The 24,324-nt window shown below is 44.2% G+C and overlaps 4 protein-coding genes across 4 annotated transcripts; 1 reads left to right on the forward strand and 3 right to left on the reverse strand.

The window, feature by feature from the left end:
• The first annotated feature begins 9 nt into the window (after nucleotides 1-9).
• Nucleotides 10-9,096, forward strand: LOC136492686 (uncharacterized protein At5g50100, chloroplastic-like). Its single transcript, XM_066488681.1, has 8 exons — nucleotides 10-554; nucleotides 1,413-1,520; nucleotides 2,257-2,313; nucleotides 2,946-3,011; nucleotides 3,179-3,249; nucleotides 3,406-3,449; nucleotides 8,575-8,618; nucleotides 8,751-9,096. Exons 1-8 carry the CDS (start codon nucleotides 324-326, stop codon nucleotides 8,799-8,801), a joined length of 672 nt encoding a protein of 223 aa, XP_066344778.1. The 5' UTR covers nucleotides 10-323; the 3' UTR covers nucleotides 8,802-9,096.
• LOC136492687 (ubiquinol oxidase 4, chloroplastic/chromoplastic-like) lies at nucleotides 5,133-7,933 on the reverse strand. The gene is made up of 9 exons (XM_066488682.1): nucleotides 7,588-7,933; nucleotides 7,288-7,480; nucleotides 7,077-7,170; nucleotides 6,833-6,948; nucleotides 6,535-6,643; nucleotides 6,369-6,437; nucleotides 5,959-6,030; nucleotides 5,823-5,870; nucleotides 5,133-5,541 (listed from the first exon to the last, which is right to left on the reverse strand). The coding sequence occupies exons 1-9, from the start codon at nucleotides 7,728-7,730 to the stop codon at nucleotides 5,342-5,344; spliced, it is 1,044 nt and encodes a 347-aa protein (XP_066344779.1). The 5' UTR covers nucleotides 7,731-7,933; the 3' UTR covers nucleotides 5,133-5,341.
• A 487-nt stretch (nucleotides 9,097-9,583) lies between the features above and the next one.
• LOC136494017 (ubiquinol oxidase 4, chloroplastic/chromoplastic-like) lies at nucleotides 9,584-11,769 on the reverse strand. Its single transcript, XM_066490157.1, has 8 exons — nucleotides 11,584-11,769; nucleotides 11,375-11,468; nucleotides 11,136-11,251; nucleotides 10,849-10,957; nucleotides 10,691-10,759; nucleotides 10,316-10,387; nucleotides 10,179-10,226; nucleotides 9,584-9,925 (listed from the first exon to the last, which is right to left on the reverse strand). The coding sequence occupies exons 1-8, from the start codon at nucleotides 11,650-11,652 to the stop codon at nucleotides 9,726-9,728; spliced, it is 777 nt and encodes a 258-aa protein (XP_066346254.1). The 5' UTR covers nucleotides 11,653-11,769; the 3' UTR covers nucleotides 9,584-9,725.
• Nucleotides 11,770-14,673: 2,904 nt separating this feature from the next.
• LOC136494019 (ethylene-responsive transcription factor 3-like) lies at nucleotides 14,674-15,899 on the reverse strand. The gene has a single exon (XM_066490159.1). It carries the CDS (start codon nucleotides 15,662-15,664, stop codon nucleotides 15,101-15,103), a length of 564 nt encoding a protein of 187 aa, XP_066346256.1. The 5' UTR covers nucleotides 15,665-15,899; the 3' UTR covers nucleotides 14,674-15,100.
• Between the last annotated feature and the right edge of the window lie 8,425 nt (nucleotides 15,900-24,324).

The following is a 24,324-nucleotide window of genomic DNA, read 5'->3' on the forward strand; positions in this document are numbered from 1 at the left end:
CGCGCCGCGCCGAACGGTAAGAGCATGCTACCCACACCAATTTTGCTGTTACTGTTAGTGGTGAGGGCTGAGGGGACGTCGGATTGGGTGGATCGTCGTGCAGTGCTTACTCATGAATCCTCTTGTGATCGAGCCGGATGCTTCGATCGGACCTAGGAGGTTCAGGATGTTGGTGTTTGTTCTTGGCGAGGGGAGCCTATGTCACTTCTTACCTTTTATTCTGCGTGCCTTTGATCTCACGAATTTTACTGCATTCTGTCTCGTTGGGAGATAATGCGTGTGCAAGTGCAGCGTGATATTGAGAATTTGAGGTGTGAACTAAAATGAGTAGCATTTTTGGGCTGCCAAACTACCAGAAATGTTCTTTTAGGCCTGTGCTTTTATGCAGTATAAGATCAGGTTATTATGTACGAATTTGTACATCAGCTTGCAGGTGCCAAGTCCATTCCGACGTTAAAGGACCCCCTACATCGGACTTGAAGGACGGTGGCAAATCTGAAGCTTGGAGGATCAAGATGCTCTACGACGGTGATTGCCCTCTCTGTATGCATGAGGTATGTTGCGCTAGAACTCTACGATGCAGCTTCTTGAAGAACATAGCCTCATTTTCCAATAAGGCAATGATTAATGAGCACGTTGAACTAATGGGCACATGTCACCGGTTGATGGCATTGCTGATTGTATAACTGGCAGTATGGGTAATTCATACTGCGTTCACTAGTTTTTTCTCACCCAGCTGTGGAAACTAGATCTTCTACATCTATTTGGTATCCCAGGGGCACCATTCAATTACCTTTAATATTTTAAGTAATGATATGTTGATTCCTCTTTTATTAGTTCTTTGAGTTCCATTTCCAGCTAGCTGATTTGATTCCTAATCAACAGCTGAGAGTAGGCAGCCATGAGGCTGTGACAAATGAAGAGTACAAATTATTGCCTGGATAAACCATCCCATGCTGTAGATAAATTCTTGATGAACTCATGTGATATTCGTGTTCTGAAAAATGCTTTTGCTTTCAGTTTGTACGCCTGGGCAGATACTTCCTGATTAACTTTTCCCATGATATTCGATTTTTTCTCTCAGAAACCTTCACTAGCTATATACTTTATATATCTAAGACCTTCAGCTGAGACATCAGAACCCCATCTTTTCGAGGCACTCGGTGCAGACCATGGAGTTCTCCACCATGAACTTTTACTATATATTTTAGGACCCCATACCAGTGCTAGCCATGTTAGAGCTCAATGTGCAGCACTATCTAATGAAAGCACACGCCATTTGACTTGTATTTACTTATTCAAACTTGGATGGATTTTCTTAACTGACAATGTTGTTTATGGTTGAAACAATAGCTGACTATCATACGGATATCGCTGCAGCTAAATTTCCGTTTACTTTCATGTCTGTGCAGGTAAACATGCTAAGAGAAAGAAACAAATCCTATGGAACAATAAAGTTTGTTGACATAAGCTCGAAAGATTACTCTCCAGATGACAATCAGGGCCTTGATTATGAAACTGTGCGTATTATTTCAATTTTATTTCACTTTTCTTTTTCGCCCAGTTTATTTCTTTGTTAATGAAATTGGCAATGCCATGTTCTGTTTCCTAAAGGCTATTGTGTAAAAGTTACTTTTCATTAGTATAGTGGCACACACAGAGATAACTCTAGTAATTTTTGGCATGCACGTTCCACTGAAAAAATATTGAATGATGACCTTTTTTTCCTTGCTTAAACATTTGGTTTTGAATATTTCATGGCTGTCATTTTGTACTGGGCACTGTTATTCTGACACTTCAGTTGCTTCCAGATGGTTCCTAGCTTGTTTGCATTCGTGCTTCTATGCTTTCTCAAAAAGTTTCAAAAACCAATATTAAACTCATCAAACCTGATGTATGACCACCCTTCATTGCTAGCAATGCTATTTGATTCCTCAGTTCCTGCCATTCATTTTCTGAGGGAATATAAGACTTCTTATTAGTAATTTATTTACTGGGGCCAGACTGAAAGTTAGCATTTTGTATGGCGGACAGAGAGATGAATACAGGAAGAGCTAGAAGATCATGTACATTTGTTTATTTAATTTCTACTCCCTCCGTTTCAAATTATAGGTCACTTTGACTTTGTTGGTTCTTTCATTTTGTTATGCATCTAGACATATTATTTATCTAGATAAATGAATGTACCAAAAAAGTCAAAGCGACTTATAATTTGGAACGGAGGGAGTAGTAAATAAATCTGCTTTCTCTTTTCAGGTCATGGGGAGGATACATGCCATTCTTTCAGATGGAACTGTTGTCACAGATGTTGAGGTAGAACATTAACATCATGTCCTACTGAAGTCGTCTGGGATTTTAACTTTCCAATAGGCAGAGGCTACTGGCTTAGTGCCAAAAACTGTTGGATAGTTAAATCAGACTAGGTTGACTGTCTGAACATTTTTGCAGCAAATGAAGGGAATGATCAATTGAGTTACATGTTAATAATGAATGACTAGATGTTTCTTTTACATAATACTGTAATACATCTGTTTTCCTTGTGGTCACTTAACTCTGTGTAGTGTAACTGTATTAATGCATAGATGAGTTTGTACAAGCAAAAATTAAGACTGTTCTCTTCTAGTGCCTAGCAAGCTTAGATACTAATGTTTTCTTGACAGGATTCAGGACACCGTTACATGCATAGCTTATGGTCACTAGACTGTTACAGTAGTGTTGCTAACCACAGTAAATCATCTTCTAAAAAACTTGATGTAGAATATCCTGATTTGTCGACAAAGTTAATTTGGCCAAGCTACAAAAGAATCATTCCAAAATGTAGTGCCAAACCTAACAAAGTATGAGTGTGGCACCAAGACAAATAAAATACCTAGTCAGAATTTGATTCTTTTTAGTCTAAGCATCAGGTATGTTCCATGCTAATATTTGTTATGTTTTCATTGCAGGCATTTAGAAAACTGTACGAGGAAGTAGGACTTGGATGGGTTTATGCTGTTACTAAGTATGAGCCTGTAAGTCGCTACTTACAGAGAGCAAAACATAGGCTCAGCTTGGTCCATTCACTTCATAGGCTCACCATTCAGCCGCATGCTTCTTATATAAGCAGAACATCTTACATATGAGATTAAACATAAGTTTTATCTTCTTACTGACACATGCTTCTTTATTCATCTTCTAGTACTCTGCAGGTAGCTACCATGGCAAATGCAGTATATGGTGTGTGGGCGAAATACCGTATGCAAATTACAGGTATAGCTGCTAAGAACTTTGCACATGAGTTGACTTATGACAGTGTGCTTCCATTTGTTGTAGTAGTTGGATCAAAACTTTAATGAAATTTAATGCATACGTTCATTGATACTGCATTCGGGGTGAACAAATCACTCTCTTTTCCTACTACGACAGGTCGACCTCCACTAGAAGAGATTATGGCATCCCGAAAAGCTGCAGTAAGTTATCCTTCTGGTCATGAGCTCACTTCCTCTGCCTGAACCTCTGTACTGATCATACTGGTTGCTTATCAGTGAGGGCCTGTTTGTGAGGGTGGCCCGACGGCCCGGCTGCGCTCTCGGGCTGCAACCTTCCATGTTTGGCGCACCTGGCCCAACTTCAGAGCCTGGCCCGCACGAGATCTAAAGCAGCTTGGGCCAGGCCCCAGAAAAACGAAGTCTCCCTTCGTTTTTTCACGGACCGGCTCCCTCGAGTGCTCCGTGACTCCCTTCCCTCACCTTCCGCTCCTCTCCCCAGCGTCCGGCGCCGACACGGGCACGGCCAGCGCGCGGCGGCGCGGCGCCACCTCGTCGTCCTCCACCTCCGGCCGCGCCTCCCTCGCCGCAGCGCTCACCTCGCTCATGGACCCGCCTGTCCTCTACCTGTTCCAGGAGCTCGCCGCCGCTACCAACAGCTTCCTCGCGAAGCGTGCAGGCGGGGCCGCCTCCACCGCCTATTGGCGCTGCTCCTTCCGCGGCCGCGACACATCCCTTTTCCAGCTCTAGCGTCGTCCAGCAGGTCGCCGCCGACGTCGCGTAGGGGCTCGAGCCGCAGCTGCTTCGGGCGCGCACTGGCGAGCTCCGGCCGCTGCCGCCTCGGGCGCCCGAACGACAGCTCCGCCGCTGTGTGCGCCCCGCCCAGCCCCTACCCTGCCGTGGCTACTCACGGCCTCTCCTTCCTCGGCTCCGGCCCCTGTCCGGCGAACCCCGCGGGCCTCGTTCCCTTCGCGTCGGCGCGGACATGGCGGGTCGCTGCTGCGCGGCTGGCCACTACGGCGAGGTGGAGGCACTGTCGCTCGCTCAGCCTCTCCCTCTCCCTCCCAATCTTCTTCCTCCTGGTCTGCAATGGCGTCGGAGAAGGGTAGCGGCGGCGGCTTCTTGGCCGAGGTGGGCGAGTCCATGCCGCTCGCGCTGCATGTGTTCGATGAAATGGCATTGACAACGTGTGGGGGGTAATGTTACCACATTCTGAGTCCAGGATCACCGCATCCATCTGTACAGGCAAAACAAACACGATCACAATCGAGCTCGGCTCTGCTGGGTCACGTTACCAAACAAGTGCAGTTGCACCACTTGGGACTGGCCTCGGCTGGCCTGGGCCTGACGGACGGGCCGAGCCGGCCTGAACCACCGTCACAAACACGCCCGAATATCTCAGTAGCTTCTGCTTTGTCCTTCTGCAGGGTGAATGTAAAGATGACAAAGTATGCAAGATGTGAGCATAAAAAGCCGCCGCCGCTGCTGTAACAGTGATTCTGAGTGAAAAAAAAGGCCCCAAGCCGCAGCTGCAGCTGCAGCCGCTGCTGCCGCGTTGTACCTAACACCCATATACATAGTTTTAACACTAAAATAATCGCTATGGTATTAAAAAAAGGTGAATAGCTTATGCAATGGTTTATCGAAGTAAATATATACATTTGTATGTACACTGTACTGGTTTGACGACAAGACATTTTATGGCGAAAACTTCCACGCAATGTTCTGTTTTTATCGTAAGCCCTAGCGACTGGTGAGGGATTGCACGGTGCCTCGTATCCTGATCATGGGATTTGTCTATAATGCCTTTTGGACACTGCGTTCCTGAGTTTACGATGCAACAAGAATGCAACGTTTTATAAGTCACATTGAAAGCACGGCAAGCCATGTGGCAATGTTTCACAGCCTGAATTCTCATCTCTTCAATGTTAGATATTTGATTCTGTTACATAATTGTGTCTACACTGACTTCTGTGATATATGACCCGGATTTTACTTAAAAAGGTTACATAGAAAAAAGAGAGGATATCATCAAAATTTTGTACTTCGTATACTATGATGCCTGAAAACACAAGAAAGAGGATTTTACATACTATTTACTTTGTAAGGGACTTTTTGACACAGTCCACAATACCTTCACACTCGTCTTCAGGTATTACACATTCCGAATCAGCTTCTAAGCAGTTCGGCATTGAGTGAGGAGAACGAAGATTTCCATGTGTTTGACAGGCCTTCATTGTCTTGCAGTGCTCTGCCTCGTCATCTCGTATATTGACGAATACATCATATAAGTTATCTGCATATGGGAATCAGTGAATCAGTGAGTACTTACAATAGTCTTATCTCTTATGGCAGAGAAATAGAAAGGTCGACTACAAATGATTCACGTCAGCAGGCCAGAATCCACAATCCAGTAAACAAGGAATCAAAATCGAGATTTTATGACTCCATGATGGAGCAGCCAATTAATTTCACAAGCACAGCTAACATGTTTAGTTCCAACCTTCTGAAAAAGTAAAAAATAAAACAAGGAATAGGCGGCTATTGAGGGGACAAGAGAGATAACACCAACTTTACCTATTTTAGGTCTCCTAGAACATGGAATTCTTGCTGACTGAAACTCATCTGAGGGGCAAAAAAGTTATGTAAGCAATTAGAATAGATATCAACTGTTGATGTATAGCATTAAGATTTAAGAACGATAAGTGGATACCAAATAAGTAAAGGTCCTCGTTCAGGTAATAGTTTAATGCTGCCTCTGGAGCTGGTAGTCTTTTCAATTCCTCTGTTGAAAGGAAACAGAAAATTTACATCATCGAAGTGGAAGTGCAGGTAAAACGAAATAGCAGCTTCTGTAATCACAAGGTGGGTTTCAAAACTATTGAGACATAAAATTAAAATGTTTGAATAAGAATTTATTGTAAGAAATGATTTTAGGGTTCTGGATGTTCATAAATCATAAGAACTAGAAACTGAAAATCTTGAATCATGATGGCATAAAATTAAAACGATTTGAGCCTCACTGGCTGATTGCCTTACATCACATGGATAAAAATACTAAGCCAGGTTCAACAACCAGAAACCATATAAATAAACAACAGAAGCCCATTAAGTTAGCCTTACCTTCATGGAGCTTGAGGAACTTATCATAGGTGGAATACGCATGTCTCTCCACACATTCAGAAAAGTGATCTGTACTCCATTCGTGGGTGCAAGCGTTATCATCACGAAAGAACATGGTAATAGAAAACAAGCATTTACTTCACAACCAGTACGTAAGAGTACTTACATGCCATTCGTGGGCTCACCATGTACATTGCAACAGTCATGAAGTAGTAAAAAAACGCCATAAACCGAGCAAGGAAACGATCAATCCATAAAGCGTTGCCACCCAATTCCTGATATGAGCCAAGGGCTGAATCCATAAGTAGGTTGAATTCATGTACAGAAACGAACTGATAATTACTATGGAAAACAAATTACGCAAACCAACAGAAATAAAAGTAAATCACGGTAGAACTTTGACATAACACTGAAAGGAAGATCTCGCACACATGGATTTTACTACTAAGTGGAAAGAGGCGTACTTCCATGATCAAGAGGTGATGGAACTCGTTCCAGCTCTGCGCAAAGTGAACCTTTAGATAATCGGCTCGTCTCCACCAGCCAAAGGTTTCATACATGTGAAGCACCGATATGAACGCTGTTCATAACCAAACCAAGCAGAGTCAAAAACAGGCACCACAACGGCACGGCAGAAACCAACGCTGCAAAACTCAGTAGGGACCTTTTTCAGGCTACCGCAAGCATATGACAAAACGGAGCCCTCACCGAAATACGGCACCCTGGCAATCGTCTCGAGCACAAAAAACCTGGCGTAGTTCCGATCACGGTACACGCCATCGAGTACCATAATCATCGATTCCTGCGGAAAGGAATAATAGCACATAAGACCATCGAGACGTATATGGGTACATGATTTTGCAGGGGTGAAAAAATCGGGACGGATTGTGCCGAGAATCTGGTGGGGCTACTGAATCACCGTGGCGAAAATGTTGAACGACTGCTCGAGCCTGACCACCCAGCTCTCGTCCGAGGAAGGAACCATGGGGTCGTCCGCTCCGACTCCGTCCAGGGGCGCGGCGGCCTCCCTGACGGGGGCGGACTCCTCGACAGGCACCTCCGTCCGCTGCTTCTCCCGCTGCGTCCGGATCGCCTCCACACGAAGCCTCCTCCTGCACAGGCTCGGGTTATTGCGGGAGCAGAACACAAGTACGGTATGGGGCCATGGGGGAGTCGGGGAGATAGAAGGAGAAGGCGGGCTAGAGTTGGCGCGTCGTACCAAGCGGCGGCGGCGGCGGCGGGGCGGAGGCGCGGTGCGCTGTGGAGAGCGAGGAAGCCGGACGCGGGAGCGGGAGGCGAGGGGGCCGTGGCGGGCTTGGTGGACGGCGCCGCGGGGAGGGGCGAGGCCGAGGCCACCGCCATGACCGCTGGTGCCTGGTGGAGTGGAAGGGTGCCGGGATCCCGTGTGGGTTTTGGGAGGGTGGAAATGGGGTGTGAGCCGTGAGCGGCGCCGGCGCGCGAGTGAAGGTGGAGCGGAGGGGCCGGGACCGAGGGAGGGAGAGATCGAGGGAGGCAGGGGCGGTAAGATCCAGGCAGTTGGAGGTATGTGTTGTTGACCTCCCTAAATTATTTTTTCTGCATCCGCCGCTGGAGGGAGGGAGGGGTATATTCGCAGTGCCGTGAGCGGGTTTGCCGTGCTTGTCGCGGCCTACGCTACGGGACGACGGTTTGCGGCGTGTTTGATTCGCGGCCTCTCAGGCAGCTGCGCATGCGATCCTGCCCCAGCCGACCAAAATTGGACGTCTGGAACTCTGGAAGTACTCTCTGGGTCACACAGCTCCACCTAGAAGATAACCATTGCTGCGGGGAGATCAAAATATTTGTCCGGTTCGTCATGGCTGTAAGTACTGTTAGCTGATTTGTTATGAGAGAAAAATATTGTTCGTTGGTTGAAAAAATACGGCTTATAAGCCAAGCGAACAGGGCGATTATCTTCTTGCCGACACCTATACTTGTTCATTCATCTTCTAATGCTTTGTAGGTAGCTACAAACATGACAAATGCAGCATATGGTGTGTGGGCAAAATACCGTATGCAAATTACAGGTATAGCGACTAAGAACTTGCACATGGTTGGCTTATGATTGTGTGCTTGCATTAGTTGTCGTAGTTGGATCACAACTTTAATGAGATTTAAGGCAAATGTGAATTGAATATTTCGCATTAGGGTGAACAAATTTTATCACTCTTTTTTCCTACTACTACAGGTCGACCTCCGGTAGAAGAGATTATGGCATCCAGAAAAGCTGCGGTAAGTCCTGATCATGAGCTCACTTCCTAATTCCTATGCGGCTATGCCAGAAACTCTGTACTGATCATACCAGTTGCTTGTGAGTGAACATTTCAGTAGCTTCAGTTTAGTGACTGCTTTGTCCTTCCTCAGGGCGAATGTAAATATGACAGTATGCAAGATGTCAGAAAAAAAAAACGATAATGTTGTGGGCAGGACGTCCGATGCGAAGCGGTTGCAAGCGTCAGAGCTGCGTCCGGACGCGGGCCTGGGGCCGGATGTCCGAGCGCTAGCCCTGCCGCATAAAAAATGTTGTTCTATTGTGCTACATACATCACCTCTATTCATGCTTATATAGGCTCATATACATAGTTTTAACGCTAAAATAATCGCAGTGGTATTAAAAAAGGTGAATAGCTAATGTAATGGTTTATCGAAGTAAATATATATATACATTTGTATGTACACTGTACTGGTTTGATAGCAAGACATTTTATGGTGTAAACTTCCACAGAATGTTCTGTTTTTATCGTAAGCTCTAGTGACTGGTGAGGGATTGCATGGTGCCTCTTACTGATCATGGGATTTGTCTGTAATGTCTTTTGGACACTACGTTCCTAAGTTTACGATGCAACAAGAATGCAACGTTTTATAAAGCACATTGAGCAAGCGATGTGGCAATGTTTCACAGCCTGAATTCTCATCTCTTCAATGTTACTCCCTTCATCTCAAATGATAAGTCATTCCAACTTTTTTTTGAGAATCAAAGCATCTCAAATTTGACAAAATTTATACAATAAAATAACATTTATAAAAAAAATTAACGATCTACCAAATAAATATCATTAGATTTTTCATTAATTATCATAGTATACCTATTTGATGTCATAAATCTTTATAATTCTCTCTATAATTTTGGTCAAACTTGAGATCCTTTTAACTCCAAGAAAGTTGAAATGTTGGAATGGAGGGAGTAGAAATTTGATTCTGTTGCATAATTGTATCTAAACTGGCTTCTGTGATATATGACCCGGATTTTACTTAAAAAGGTACATAGAAAAAAAGAGGATATACCAAAATTTTGTACTTTGTATACTATGATGCCTGAAAACACACGAAAGAATATATTTACTTTGTAAGGGACTTTTTGACACAGTCCACAATACCTTCACAATCATTTTCAGGTATTACACATTCCGTATCATCTTCTAAGCAGTTCGGCGTTGAGTGAGGAGAATGAAGATTTCCATGTGTTTGACAGGCCTTCATTGTCTTGCAGTGCTCTACCTCGTCATCTCGTATATTGACGAATACATCATATAAGTTATCTGCATATGGGAAACAGTGATTATTTACAAGTCCTACAGCAGAGAAATAGAAAGGTCGACTACAAATAATTTACATCAGGAGGCCAGAATCCAGTAAACAAGGAAACAGAATCGAGATTTTGTATGACTCCATGATGGAGCAGCCAATTAATTTCACAAGCACAGCTAACATGTTTAGTTCCAACCTTAAAGTAAAAAATAAAACAAGTATTAGGTGGCTATTGAGGGCACAAAGGTATAACAACAAGTTTACCTATTTTAGGCCTCCTAGAACCTGGACTTCTTGATGCCTGAAACTCATCTGAGGGGCAAAGAAGGTATGCGATCAATTAGAATAGATATCAACTGTTGATGTATAGCTTTAAATTTTTAAGGAACATAAGTGGGTACCGAATAAGTAAAGGTCTTCATTCAGGTAATAATTTAATGCTGCCTCTGGAGCTGGTATTCGTTTCAATTCCTCTGTTGAAAGGAAACAGAAAATTTACATCATCGAAGTGGAAGTGCAGGTAAAATGAATTAGCAGCTTCTGTAATTACATGGTGAGTTTCAAAACTATTAAGACGCAAAATATTTGAATAAGAATTTATCCTGAGAAATGATTTTAGGGTTCTGGATGTTTGTAAGAACTAGAAACTGAAAATCTTTAAACATGATGGCATAAAATTAAAACGATTTGACCCACACTGGTATCTGGCTCACTGCCTTACGTGGATAAAAATACTAAGCCAGGTTCAACAATCAAGCCCATTAAGGCAGCCTTACCTTCATGGAGCTTGAGGTACTCGTCATAGGTGGAATACGCATGTCTCTCCACACATTCAGAAAAGTGATCTGTACTCCATTCGTGGGTGCAAGCGTTATCATCACAAAAGACTAGAAAACAAGCATTTACTTCACAACTGGTAAGTAAGAGTACTTACATGCCATTCGTGGGCTCAGCATGTACATCGCAACAGTCACGAAGTGGTAAAAAAACGCCATAAACCGAGCAAGGAAACAGTCAATCCATAAAGAGTTGCCACCCAATTCCTGATATGAGCCAAGGGATGAATCCAAAAGTAGGTTGAATTCATGTAAAGAAACTGAAGTGATAATTAATATGGAAAACAAAATAGGCAAAACCAACAGAATAAAAATAAGTCGTGGTACAACTTTGACATAATAGCACTGAAAGGAAGATCTCGCACAAGGGAAGATGGAGACATACTTCCATGATCAAGAGGTGATGGAACTCGTTCCAGCTCTGCGCAAAGTGAACCTTTATATAATCAGCTCGTCTCCACCAGCCAAAGGTCGAATACATGTGAAGCACCGATATGAACGCTGTTCATAACCAAGCAGAGTCGAAACAGTCACCACAACGGCACGGCAGAAACCAACCGCTGCAAAACGTAGTAGGAACCTTTTTCTGGCCACTGCAAGTATATGACAAAACGGAGCCCTCACCGAAATACGGCACCCTGGCAATCGTCTCCAGCGCAAAGAACCTGGCGTAGTACCGATCACGGTACACGCCCTTGAGTACCATAATCACCGAATCCTGCGGAAATAGCACATAAAGTAAAACCATCGAGATGTATGGGTACAGGATTTTGCAGGGGTGAAGAAATCGGGACGCATTGTGCCGAGAATCTGGTGGGCTACTGAAGAATCACCGTGGCGAAAATGTTGAACGACTGCTCGAGCCTGACCACCCAGTCGCTCTCGTCCGAGGAGGGAACCATGGGATCGTCCGCTCCGACTCCGTCCAGGGGCGCGGCGGCGTCTCTGGCGGGGGCGGACTCCTCGACGGCCACCTCTGTCCCCTGCTTCTCCCGCTGCGTCCTGATCGCCTCCACGCGGAGCCGCCTCCTGCACAGGCCCGGGTTAGAACGACACGAGTACGGTATGGGGGAGGGGGAGATAGAAGGACCAGCCGGGCTAGAGTTGGCGCGTCGTATCGTACCACGCGGTGGCGCTGCCGAGGCGCGGACCGCGGCGGGAGCGGAGAGCGCGGAAGCCGAATGCGGGAGCGGGCGGCGAGGGGGCCGTGGCGGGCTTGGCGGACAGGGGCGACGTCGAGGCCACCGAGGAGAGCGCGGTATTGTATTCTGGGTGGTGTTGTTGGCGCCTGGTGGAGTGGAGGGGTGCCGGGGTTCCGTGTGGGTTTTGGGAGGTGGAAATGGGGGTTGAGCGGCGCCGGCGCGCGAGTGAAGGTGGAGACGAGGGACCGAGGCAGAGTGAGGGCCGCTGTTTGCCGTGCTTGTCGCGGCCTACGGTACGGGATTACGGCTTTTGCTTGCTGCGTGGGGGGCGGCACCGGCGCGCCGCGGCGGGCAGCTGCCGAGCTCCGGCTCGGCACGGCAGTGCGCGCGAGCACGAGGAGAAGTGCCGTGCCGACTGCAGCGCCTGATTGATCGCCGCTAGTGGTGAGTTTCCGTGCCGTGGCGCGGTGCGCTCCGTTCCTTTCTCCCTTCTCACTAGTGGATGTACTTTGCGACTTGCGAGCACTTGCCAGCTCGAAGCATGGTAGAGATGTGAGACATATGACCATCACCGTACTAAGACTCTCCGGTACACCCAAACCCAAAATGTATATTAAGAAAGCTAAAATCAGCCTCATACCGAAGACCTATTTTGAGTTATCTAAGACTGTCTTTAAGACTGTCTTCAATAGGTGATCCATATAGATACCTAAACCCAAAATAAGTAGTAGGAGACCTAAAATCAGCCTCCAACAGAGTACCTATACGAAAGACCCGTTTTGGGTTGTCTGAGAGCCACAACCTAAATATGAATATCCTCTCTCCTGGAAACTCATTTACAGAAAGGATTCTCTTTTGGGTCCTGTTGTTAGAGAAAATGTCGAATATGTATTGAACCATTTGATTGTAGCGCTACCCAAATGTTGAATGGGTATTGTATTCTGGGTGTTGTTGTTGGAGATAGTCTAAGAGGCACAACCTAAATATGGGTATCCTCTCTCCTGAAAACTCATTTGCAGAAATGATTCTCTTTTGGATCTTGTTGTTGAAGATGCCGAATAGGTATTGAATCTTTTACCTGTAATGCTACTAAAAAAATAAATATGTTTTATATTTTAGGTGTTGTTGTTGGAGATAGCATAATAGCCGTGTAGCACTGTCGCAGCTCACAGGCATACGGGCGGTACGCTAGACCATGAGTTGTGCAAACGCTGTATAATATGTTCCAGCTTAAAGAACATAAAGGTCTAATCTCTAATGCACAGCAGCACATGTCCAAAGAAACAAAAGTGTATCGTGACAATACCAGTACAACGGGTCTCCAGAAGGCTCTCTTAATTCTAGTGACCGGCGGCGCTCGTCTCCGCCGCTTGCCGCCCTCTTTTTTCCTCCGATATATCCTCGGAGGCTGGAGGAAGTCCGATCTATCGTTTTTAATAAAAAAAATTTTTAAGTAGGCGGAGTCTTTAGGGTTAGGATCTCTCCAAGCTAAATTTTTTGGTTTTGGGGATTTATTTTCTACTCCACCTTTCCGGCGACGACGAGAGAGCAGGGTGGAATCGTTTTCTCCATGACATGATGGCTCTGTTGAAGATGCGGGGCAACAACTACGACGTCACTATCTTCACCGATTTGACAACATGGAGACTTTTATTTTCGGATGGCGACATCAAGGCGGAGATGGTGTCGCCGTTATGGAATAATTTTTTCCGGTCTCTTCTCTATTTTATTGTGGTTAGTTCTGGCCATAATGAAGGACTACGAAGAATAAGTTTCAGATCGGTCTTCCTCATTCTTCGGTGACAGAAAGAAGAAGGAAGACATCAAAAAGAAAAAGTTTCTCAACTCCGCCCACATGAATGTTGGCCATCGTTCGTTGATCGTCTGTTCTCAGGCCTTTTGTCGAGTGTTTGCTTGTACGGTCATTCATACTGCAAAGCGTCGTACATGTTTGGTTTTGAAATCTATATCTATTCACAGAGGAGGGAACCATGGGTACAATTTAGATGAAAATCAATTTCTAAATATTTGTGTTATCCAGAGTGTTTGTAACATGTTCATGTACTCAGCTATTATCTAATATAATTCTTCTTTCGTCAAAAAATATTGTTTTGTTTAGAAATTTACGATCGTTTACGACCAAACGAACAGCCTGCACGATGGTTTAGCTTGTCAACGATGTTCACATGCACAATCGCTTTGTTCATTTTAAGACAAGTATATGGCCAATCCTCTGTCCTCTCAAAAAAGAGAGATGATACATATGTAATTACAGGGATACACTATATGTTTTTGGAAGAAAAAAAACTATTGCCGCTTTGCAGATTTTGAAATTCAAACCAAAGATGCCCATGTTAACGGAGTAGTGAGTTCCTTTCCTCTCTGTAAGCCATGATTTTTACAGCAATTAGGAATTGTAACACTCGTAGCCAATCGAAATCTCAAAACATGACCTAAACAATGGTGGAGCCTGTATGAAAACATTTGATGTAATGCCTGACTTCCTGTTACATTGTATTCCGGCCCAGATTTTGTCGCTAGAACTTAAAAAAGAGAGGAAGAAACCAAAAGTGGTACGTTGTTGATACGTTGAATCTTTGCTCTCCTACACAAACAAGCAAGTATGAAAGCGAACAGGGCATGCATGAACCGATGAACCACGTCGCGTCTACCTCTATCCCTGGCGAGACAATGGCCCTGTTTGTTTGATTTGTTTATAATTGATTTTTTTTCAATTTTAGATTGTGCTAGTTTAAATTTCTAAAACAGCAAGCAAAAGAATTAAGATAAAAATCAAAATGTTGGCAAGATTTTCACTTTTTGTTTACATGAATTCGACTATAAGCCAATAACCAGCAAAAATACCTCAAGATTGCCACAATTTGTGGCAAGATTCGTGTTGATTCGTGAACATCTCTCTGATGTTTTCTAGTGTACAAGTACAAAGTACAAACAGAATGGCAATATCGGATCCAAATATAAGAGACGTGGAAAAAAAAAAACTCTCGACGATCTGACTGACCTCTGAATGAATTCGTTGCAGAAATCATCATCCAATTCTATCGCCATCGTATCGCGCGTAGTACAAGGCAGCACTGGTACAAGCTCTCTCACGAGCACGACAAGTCAAAGCAGAATCCGGTCAAGAAAAGAAGACCAAAGCAAAACCGCCTTCTGTCCCTTCGTCTCCGTCCGTGGATCCGATCGCTCAGAGCCACAGCTCCGTGCCGAGCCCGAGGTCGTGGCCATCGTCGACGTCGAGCGGCGCCGGGAGATTGAGGTCGAGCGTCGGGCGCGGGCACGAGAGCGACCGGACCGTGGAGGCGTCGTCGCCGTCGTCCACGACGGATGCCGACGACGCGCAGTCGCTGTGGCAGTCGGCGTCGGCGGGCGCGGCCTGCCGCGGAGGCCGCGGCTTCGCAGCGGCACGCCTGCGATGCACCGCTGCCGCCGCCGCCCTGGGCACCCCGGCCCGGGGCCCGCTGGAGGACTCGACGGTGGAGCTGGAGCTGCACGTGGGCGCGGGCGCGGGGGGCCGGGAGGTGAGCGCGGGGAGGTGGGCGGGGAAGTTGGTCCTGGCGAGCGGGCCGCGCAGGGCGCGCGCGGCCACGTCGTAGGCGCGCGCCGCGGCCTCGGCGGAGTCGAAGGTGCCGAGCCAGACGCGCGCGCGCTTCGCCGGATCCCGGATCTCCGCCGCGAACCGGCCCCACGGCCGCTTCCGCACGCCCCTGTACCGCTGCGCCGCCGCCGCAGCCACCGCCGCGTCGCACATCGCGCTGTTATCTACCGCCTGCTGTCGTCGTTACACAGCAAAAGCAAAGCCCTCCTCGGCGCGCGGCTGCGCTCACCCTCGCTGTCGATCGGCCGAGACACGCACGCGGGCTCGACTCGACAGGGCGCCGAGGAGCGCAGGAGTGCGTGAGGGGCTGGGAGTCGACTACGGCCTACGGAGGAGAGGGCGCTGCGCTGGTGTGGTCTGGGCGTCGGGAGGGGCGTGGTGGGGGGTAGAAGAAGGCTGGTTGGGGGGTGGGGGGAGGACGACGCGGCTGGGGGTAGCTTTGGGCAGCCGCTTCCCACCTTCCCCACTGCCTCCCTCGTTCGTTCGCTGCCATTATACTTTTCTTTTCCGGATTTGATTTCCCCGTGCCGTCCCGTACTTTCGTTTCTCCTCCCATCCGTCTTCGGTCCTCCCCGACCCCGCCCGCGGCCGCGTTTCGTTGCGGGGCAGCGATAACACGTTTTTTCCCCCGGTCTCGATCGACCTTAGATTATCTCCGAGACATCACTAAAGTACAGACTCATTTCACGTTTGAACAGTGCTACAAATAAAGGGTTTAATATTTTTTTTTGTCTTCTCTGACAATCAGACCTAAAAAGAAACTCTTTCAGAGTCTTCAGAAAAGAAAATACTTATATTTAGGTTGTAAGTCTGTTGCAACCCAAAATGCATCTCACATATTAGTAATCTGTTGGAGACTAAAATAGTACTATTCAATACCCATTTTGAGTTTAGATACCCATATGGATAAGCTATTGGAGACGGTATTAGCTGCAGCCATCTACTCTTATTCCTGCTCGCAACATGGGGGATCACTGAATGAAATACGGCACCTACTCTCAATGTAAAGTTTCATTCTAGAGTTTTATGCACATTTAATTTCATGACTCACAGATAGTTGGTAATCATGTCAAAAGAGCATCTAGATTAAACTCATTTCTTCTCTCCCTTATTAAATATTGTAAGTACAATCAAGCTCTATTGTGGGTTTTGGCATTGATGACCACCAAATTAGAGTACTAATGAGATTTATCGAGATGACAAGCAGGGAATCAAAGAATAAGAATAATATACAGGTTGCAGGTGTCGTAATTACAAAGAAAAAAGTCTACTTAACCCCTCACCTTTTATACTTGGTCTACTTCACCCCCCAACTATGAAACTGTCTGTTTTACCCCCTGAACTTTCTAAAACTGTCTATTTTACCCCCTGAGCGGTTTTCAGCGGTGGTTTTGCTACAGTAACAGCGGGTCTGCTACAGTAACAGTAGGTGCTACAGTGCCAGTGGTTTTGCCTTTCCTTTTTTATTTATTTTCGGTGAATTTTTGAAAAATCATAGTAAATCATAGAAAAATCATAAAATAGAAAATCTAATTTTATTGGACTCCATATGAGTAGATCTACACAGTGAATATATAATACGGTATGCTTTAGTATAATTTTTTTTTGTAGTTTTAGATTAATTGGAAAATCTAATTTTGTCTGTAATTAATTAGAATTTATCTATAACTAAATTATACATAGTCCAATGAGTACGAAATTTTTACCATAGTTCAAGCATACAATAATTAGCGTACCATAAAAATTTCACCATAATTGGACCATAAAAGCTGCAGCTATGAATTATTTTAATTAATTACAGACAAAATTAGATTTTCCAATTAATCTAAGACTACAGTAAAAAATTTGTACTAAAGCATACCGTATTATATATTCACTATGTAGATCTACTCATGTGGAGTCCAACAAAATTAAATTTTTTATTTTATGATTTTTCTATGATTTACTGTAATTTTTCAAAGGTTCACCGAAAATAAAAAATTCAAACACACCATTACTGTAGCAACTATTGGTACTGTAGCAACTCGCTGTTACTGTAGCAAACCGCTGTAAAAACCACCCGGAGGGGATAGAATAGACGGTTTTGGAAAATTCTGAGGATAAAACAGACGGTTTCATAGTTGGAGGATGAAGTAGACCATGTATGAAAGGTGGGGGGTTAAGTAGACTTTTTCCTAATTACAAAAGATGGCCAGATCGATCTCAAAGAAGGTTTAAATTCTTTTATGTTTTGAATTTAAGTTTAGGAAAAGCCGTACTATCAAGAGAGACTTTAGGACAGTTGATCAACTGTTGAATCAAATGCTCTAATTCACATATTTACATCCTCCCACCTAGTCAAAACAGCTAGCCAAATTTTATATCATACTACCTGTTTTGGCTAGGGCGGCAGTGCCGCCCTTAACTGACCGTTGGGCTCGGGGGGTATTTATACCCTTTAGGCCCGGGCCACAACGGTCATCTTCTTTACTGAGTCATTCTGCTCGAAAATAGACAGAACCAAAGCTCATCTCTCTCCTCCATTGTTGCTCCTCCATCCCTCAAGCTAACCCTTAATTCCAACCATCAAAACTTGAGAGAAAAGGCAGCAAAATTCGATTGGAGAGGATATCCACTGATTTTCAAAGTCTAAGAGCATTTGATTCATGTTTGACCAGTGGTTCTAGAGTTTGTTACTCTTAGAGCTTACTCCTAGCTGGCTAGGCTAGCCCATGTGCTTACCAACTCGTGTGACAGCCTTGGGAGATTTGTAACCTCACTTAAAAGCTAAGAAATCACTTCTCACTTCAAGAGTTCACTCTCTTGATTTGAGAACGAGGATAAAGCAAGCCTTTGTGGCAAGCTTAAGCCTTTTATGGCTTCCTCAACAATGTGGACTTAGGCAAACTTTAGTGATGAGTTGAACCATGGGATAAATCTTGTGTCTTGCGTGCTTCTTCTTCACTATACTTGTCGTTTACATTATTGCTAGCTGTTGTTAGGGTTTAGTTGCTCAATTCACCTTTATGTGAAGTTTCTGTGGTATCCAGTCTTCGAACTAGATCTTGACTCTATATTGCAGGATTAAGCAGCTAGTGGGGTTAGGTTCAACTCTGTTAAAATCTTAATTGTGTTAGAGTATTTTTCGTAGAGCAGTAGTGCCGCTCTGTAAGGCCGGCAGTGCCACCCTCTGTTCTAACAAAGTTTCAAGTTGAATTTTTTACAGGCCTATTCACCCCCTTCGAGGCCTTCTTTATCTTCCAGTAAATCCTACAAGTGGGATCAGAGCAAGGTTGCTTCGTATACGCTTTACCACATGAAGTATGGAAGAAGGAGAAGGTTCGAAGAACGTTCACGTTGCGGACATAAGTGATGTGCACGTTGAGGATGTCGGCAGCAGTAGTGAGCTGTCCATGTCCATAGCAAACGATGCCACCATCAAAGAACCAAAGACCACCGATGCCGAAAGAAGAAAGGCAAGAAAAGAAAGAAAAGCCGCCAAGATCGTAACAAGAGAAGCTAAAGAAAAGAAGAAGGAAGAGCAGCGGCTCAAAAACAAGAAGAGAAAAGAAGTTATAAGAATCGCAAGAGAGGCAAGAGCTAAGAGAAGGGTAGCAAGAGCTAAAGAGCAAGAGAAGAATGAGTATGATACATCATCTAATGAGCTCTCTAGTAGCTCGAACGATGAAAATGATGATGTGTCATACCATGCTTCAAAAAATAGCAAGGAGGTAAAGAGCAAGGACAAAAAGAAGGATAGCAAGGACAAGGGCAGCAACAACAACAAGAACAAATATGCCGCAGTATCCTTTAACTATTCTTATTTGTCTAACCATAATAAGAGATCTTTTGTCAATGTGCCCATGGGCAAGTTGCCTCATTTTAATGGAACAAACTTTGCCAAGTGAAAGCACTTGAGTGCTTATCTTGTAGGTCTTCACCCCGGTCTTTAGGAGATTGTGGTGAATGGATTGCAGCCATTGAAAGATCTCGAAGCACCAACAAATGAAGAGCTAGCTGCTGTCTATCTCAATGGCCAAGCCATAAGTATTCTTCTTAGTGCCTTGGATGGAAATGAGTACAGCTGAGTAATGAATGTTAATGTTGCAAAACAGATTTGGGACACTTTGCATCTAGCATATGAAGGTGTTGATAAAGTGAGGAAGACAAAGATTGATTTATTGATGGCCAAGCTCAATAGGTTTGTGATTATTGATGGAGAGGGGCCACAAGAGATGTTTGATAGATTGATGACCTTGGTGGGTAAGATTAGAGGCTATGGATGTGATGAGCTTGATGATCACAAAGTGGTGAAGGTCATGTTGGAAGCTTACTCACCAAAAAATGAGATCATAGTCACCTTGATTAGAGATAAGAAAAAGTTTGAGCACTTCATACCAAATGATGTGCTTGGAAGATTGTTGACATTTGACATGCAAAGAGAAGCAAATAAGAGGAGAAGACTTGGTGAGTTGCAAGCCAAATTAGAAGGCATGAAAATTAAGGAAGTGGCTCTCAAGGCAAATAAATCAAGCAATCAAGGCACCTCCAACAAGGCAAAGGGCAGCAAACAAGCATCAACAAGTAAACCCAAGGAAATCAAGTCAACTCCACAAAATGATGATCCAAGTTTATCCTCAAGTGAAGATGAAGATGATGGGGCTAATTATATGAAGATTGATGACATGGCTTTGTTCACGAAAAGCTATCACAAGAGGTTGAAAAAGAATAGGTATAAGATAGTGCAAAGAAGGTTTCCCAACAAGAAGAAGAGGACTTGCTACAATTATGGCAGCACGGAGCACTTTGTTGCTAAGTGTCCCTATGACAAGAAAGAAAATAAATACAAGAGGGACAACAATGAGGGCAAGCATGAACACAAAAAGAAATACAAGCAAATGGAAGAGGCACACATTGGACATGAGTGGGACTCAACTAAGGAGTCAAGTGAAGAGGATGTGAAGATTGCAACTATAGCTATTCAAAAGTTATTCTCTACACCAAGGCTCTTCAACAACATGTCCGATGATGATGACCACCGCTCCACTCATGTTTGTCTTATGGCAAAGGGTGAGAAGGTAAAACGAAGAGCCAAATCTCCTCCATCTTCTAGTGACATCTCTAGTAGTGAACTTAGTGATTCTAGTGATGATGATACTAGTGATGTTGAGAAATATACTAAATTGACTAAGAAGTTAGATTCTAAAACCAAGCTCTTTATTATGAATCTACTGGAGGAATTAGAAAGTGTCAAAGCTGAGCTATGCGATAGAGATGATTATCTTGAGGAAATCAAAAAGATATATATTGGCTGCAAGGAAGCTCTTGAGTTAGAGAGAAATGAGTTAGACTCTTTAAGCAAGGCCTTGGCCGAAGAACAAAGAGAACATGCTCTCACAAAGAAGACAAATATTGCACTCAATGACAAGTATTATGTCTTAATTGAAAAGCACAACAAACTTGAGAAGCAATATAACCTTCTATGCGAGAGCACCTCACATCCCTCCAACACAAATGACACTCCTATTCTCTTCACTAGCCAAGGATGTGGAAAATGCTATAATCTTGACTTCAATGTTCATTCCACTAACCTTGTAAACTTGGAGGTTATGAAAAAGGAGATTGCTAGGCTCAATGCTATGTTAGGAAAAAGATGCATGGAAGGAAAGAAACCTGCGGGTGGCAAAGGTGAAAAACCAAAGAGGCCACAATACAAAGATGGAAGAAATCCACGCATCAAAGATGAGCTTGGCCACACTCATGGAGGTAAAACCAATGGGAGAAAGGTAATCAATGGATATGAGTGTGTTCAGTTTGTGAGCAAAGGGCAGGAAGGTATAGATAGATCTGCACAGATGGTGGCACAAGGCTAGCCTAGAGCAGCACCGTGGCCTATGGGCGGCAGTGCCGCCGTGAAGGGCGGCAGTGCCGCCCCCCACAGAAAAGGGAAGACCACCTCCTCCTCTGCTCATGTTAAGCCTAAGAAGAAGGTGGCTCATCCAGAGCAGGTTGTCCAGAAACCAAAGAAATCTATCTGGGTCACTCCAAATAGATATACTTATCAACCAAAGGTAAAAACACTTCCTCAATGTTTGGATTCTAACTTTGTTTTGCAGCACAACGGTAAGGGGGAGGTGTTTGCCAAGTTTGTTGGCAATGGTCAAAATGTTTATCATAATGCTTCCATTTGGATTCCTAAAGTTCTTGTGACTAACATACAATGCCCCAAGAATATTTGGGGACCTAAAACTAGGAACTAAACTTGTTTTACAGGCATACTCCTCTAGTGGGTCAAGTTGGGTGCTTGACAGCGGCTGTACAAATCATATGACCGGAGAAAGGAGTATGTTCTCATCATATTCCCCAACTACAAATTCAAATGAGAATATTATATTTGGTGATAATTCAAAAGGGGGTGTGATTGGACTTGGTAAAATAGCTATTACACTTGATCATTCAATTATAAATATCTTACATGTTGATTCCTTGAAATACAATCTGTTGTTCGTTTCTCAATTATGTGAGATGGGCTACAATTATCTTTTCATAGATAAGGGTGTGGAAGTCTTTAAGAGGGAGGATTCCTCTATTATCTTTATGGGTCACCTCAAGAACAAGCTTTACCTAGTTGATTTCAACAAAGGAAAAGCTAAGCTTGAGACATGTTTAGTGACAAAATTTAGCATGGGTTGGCTATGGCATCACCGACTAGCTCATGTTGAAATTATGAACTTGGCCAAACTCCTAAAACACAATCACATTCTTAGACTAACCAATATTCAATTTGAGAAAGACAGGATTTGTAGTGCTTGCCAAGCCGGAAAGCAAGTAGGTGTACCTCACCCACCAAAGACCATCATGACCACCACACAACCGCTGGAGTTGATTCACATGGATCTCTTTGGACCGGTCACCTACATAAGCATCGAGGGTAACAAATATGGTTTAGTTATTGTTGATGATTATTCCTAATTTACTTGGGTGTTCTTTGTTTATGATAAGTCCTAGGTGCAAGAGAAAGTCAAGATATTTGTGAGAAGGGCACAAAGGGAGTTTGGTCTTCCTATCAAGAAGATAAGAAGTGACAATGGGACCGAATTCAAGAACACTCTAGTTGAAAAGTTTCTTGATGATGAGGACATTAAGCATGAGTTTTCAACTCCTTACACCCCTCAATAAAACGGTGTGGTAGAGAGGAAAAACCGTACACTTCTTGATATGGCAAGGACAATGCTAGATGAATACAAGACGTCAGACCTCTTTTGGAGTGATGCCGTTAATACCGCTTGCCATGCCATCAACCGTCTCTACTTACACAAGAAACTCAAGAAGACTTCATATGAGCTTCTAACTGGTAACAAGCCTAAGGTGTCATACTTTAGAGTGTTTGGGTGCAAATGTTTTATACTTAATAAAAGACCCAAAACCTCTAAATTTGCACCTAAAGTTGATGAAGGCATTCTTCTTGGTTATGGATCAAATGAGCATGCCTATCGTGTCTTCAACAAAACCATTGGTAGAGTTGAAGTCACGGTAGATGTGACATTTGATGAATCTAATGGCTCTCAAGTGGAGCAAGTTGATTCAAGTGTTGTAGGAAAGGAGGATCCACCATGTGAGGCAATCAAGCAAATGGCTATAGGCGATATTAGGCCACAAGAAGATCAAGCCATTGATGATGAGGATCTCCAGGCTGCTGCTGCACAAATTTCCGCTGATGTACTCCATCGACAAGGACAGCACTCACCTGCTAAACATCAGTAGGGCGATAGTGCCGCTCATAAGGGCGGCAATGCCACCCCATCTACCTCAGTAGCAGTTCCCTCAACTTACTCCACCACCTCAAGGACTCAACCTGGAGTCTATCTTTGAACAAGAAGAGGCTAGAAGTTTAGAAGAGGAACAGAGAGATGTTGAGCACCCAAGGCTATGTCAAACTATACAACGGGATCACCCCGTTGACAACATCCTTGAAAGTATTCGAAAGGAGGTAACAACTCGTTCACATTTAGCAAAATTTTGTCACTATTACTTGTTTGTTTCCTCTTTGGAACCTCTCAAGGTAGAACAAGCACTTGGAGATCTAGATTGGGTCATGGCCATGCAAGAAGAGCTCAACAACTTTGAAAGAAATCAAGTGTGGAAATTAGTGGAAAGGCCCAATACCAATATCATTGGTATCAAATGGGTCTTCCGCAACAAGCAAGATGAAAATGGCGTGGTGACAAGGAATAAAGCAAGATTGGTGGCCCAAGGCTTCACTCAAGTAGATGGCTTAGACTTTGAAGAAACGTATGCACCGGTGGCAAGACTTGAGGCAATCCGAATGCTTCTAGCCTTTGCTGCCCATCATGACTTCAAATTGCACCAAATGGATGTCAAGAGTGCATTCCTCAATGGCCCAATGCAAGAGTTGGTGTATGTGGAGCAGCCACCGGGGTTTGAAGATCCCAAATTTCCTCACCATATCTATAAACTCCAAAAGGCACTCTATGGGCTCAAGCAAGCACCAAGAGCATGGTATAAATGCCTTAAGGAATTCTTGCTCAAACAAGGCTTTGAAATAGGCAAAGCTGACCCTACACTCTTTACTCTCAAAGTTAGAAATGATATATTTGTGTGCCAAATATATGTCGATGACATAATATTTGGTAGTACTAATCATGTGTATTGTGATGAGTTTAGTAGGACTATGACTAAGAGATTTGAGATGTCCATGATGGGTGAGCTGAAATTCTTCCTTGGATTTCAAATCAAGCAAATGAAGGAAGGGACGTTCATTAGCCAAACCAAATACACCCATGATATGCTCAATAAGTTCGACATGGTGAATG

This window comes from Miscanthus floridulus, chromosome 11, assembly GCF_019320115.1.
Source record: "Miscanthus floridulus cultivar M001 chromosome 11, ASM1932011v1, whole genome shotgun sequence".
NCBI lineage: Eukaryota > Viridiplantae > Streptophyta > Magnoliopsida > Poales > Poaceae > Miscanthus > Miscanthus floridulus.

Coding starts and splice junctions, on each gene's coding strand:
- LOC136492686 (XM_066488681.1), top strand. CDS start 324: ATGAGTAGCATTTTTGGGCTGCCAAACTACCAGAAATGTTCTTTTAGG. Junction 3,250..3,405: donor ATACCGTATGCAAATTACAG/GTATAGCTGCTA, acceptor CTACTACGACAG/GTCGACCTCCACTAGAAGAG. Junction 3,450..8,574: donor TGGCATCCCGAAAAGCTGCA/GTAAGTTATCCT, acceptor CTACTACTACAG/GTCGACCTCCGGTAGAAGAG.
- LOC136492687 (XM_066488682.1), bottom strand. CDS start 7,730: ATGGCGGTGGCCTCGGCCTCGCCCCTCCCCGCGGCGCCGTCCACCAAG. Junction 7,171..7,287: donor CGTTCAACATTTTCGCCACG/GTGATTCAGTAG, acceptor TCCTTTCCGCAG/GAATCGATGATTATGGTACT. Junction 6,438..6,534: donor GGTGAGCCCACGAATGGCAT/GTAAGTACTCTT, acceptor AATGGAGTACAG/ATCACTTTTCTGAATGTGTG.
- LOC136494017 (XM_066490157.1), bottom strand. CDS start 11,652: ATGGTTCCCTCCTCGGACGAGAGCGACTGGGTGGTCAGGCTCGAGCAG. Junction 11,469..11,583: donor CGTTCAACATTTTCGCCACG/GTGATTCTTCAG, acceptor CTATTTCCGCAG/GATTCGGTGATTATGGTACT. Junction 10,958..11,135: donor ATCACCTCTTGATCATGGAA/GTATGTCTCCAT, acceptor GGCTCATATCAG/GAATTGGGTGGCAACTCTTT.
- LOC136494019 (XM_066490159.1), bottom strand. CDS start 15,664: ATGTGCGACGCGGCGGTGGCTGCGGCGGCGGCGCAGCGGTACAGGGGC.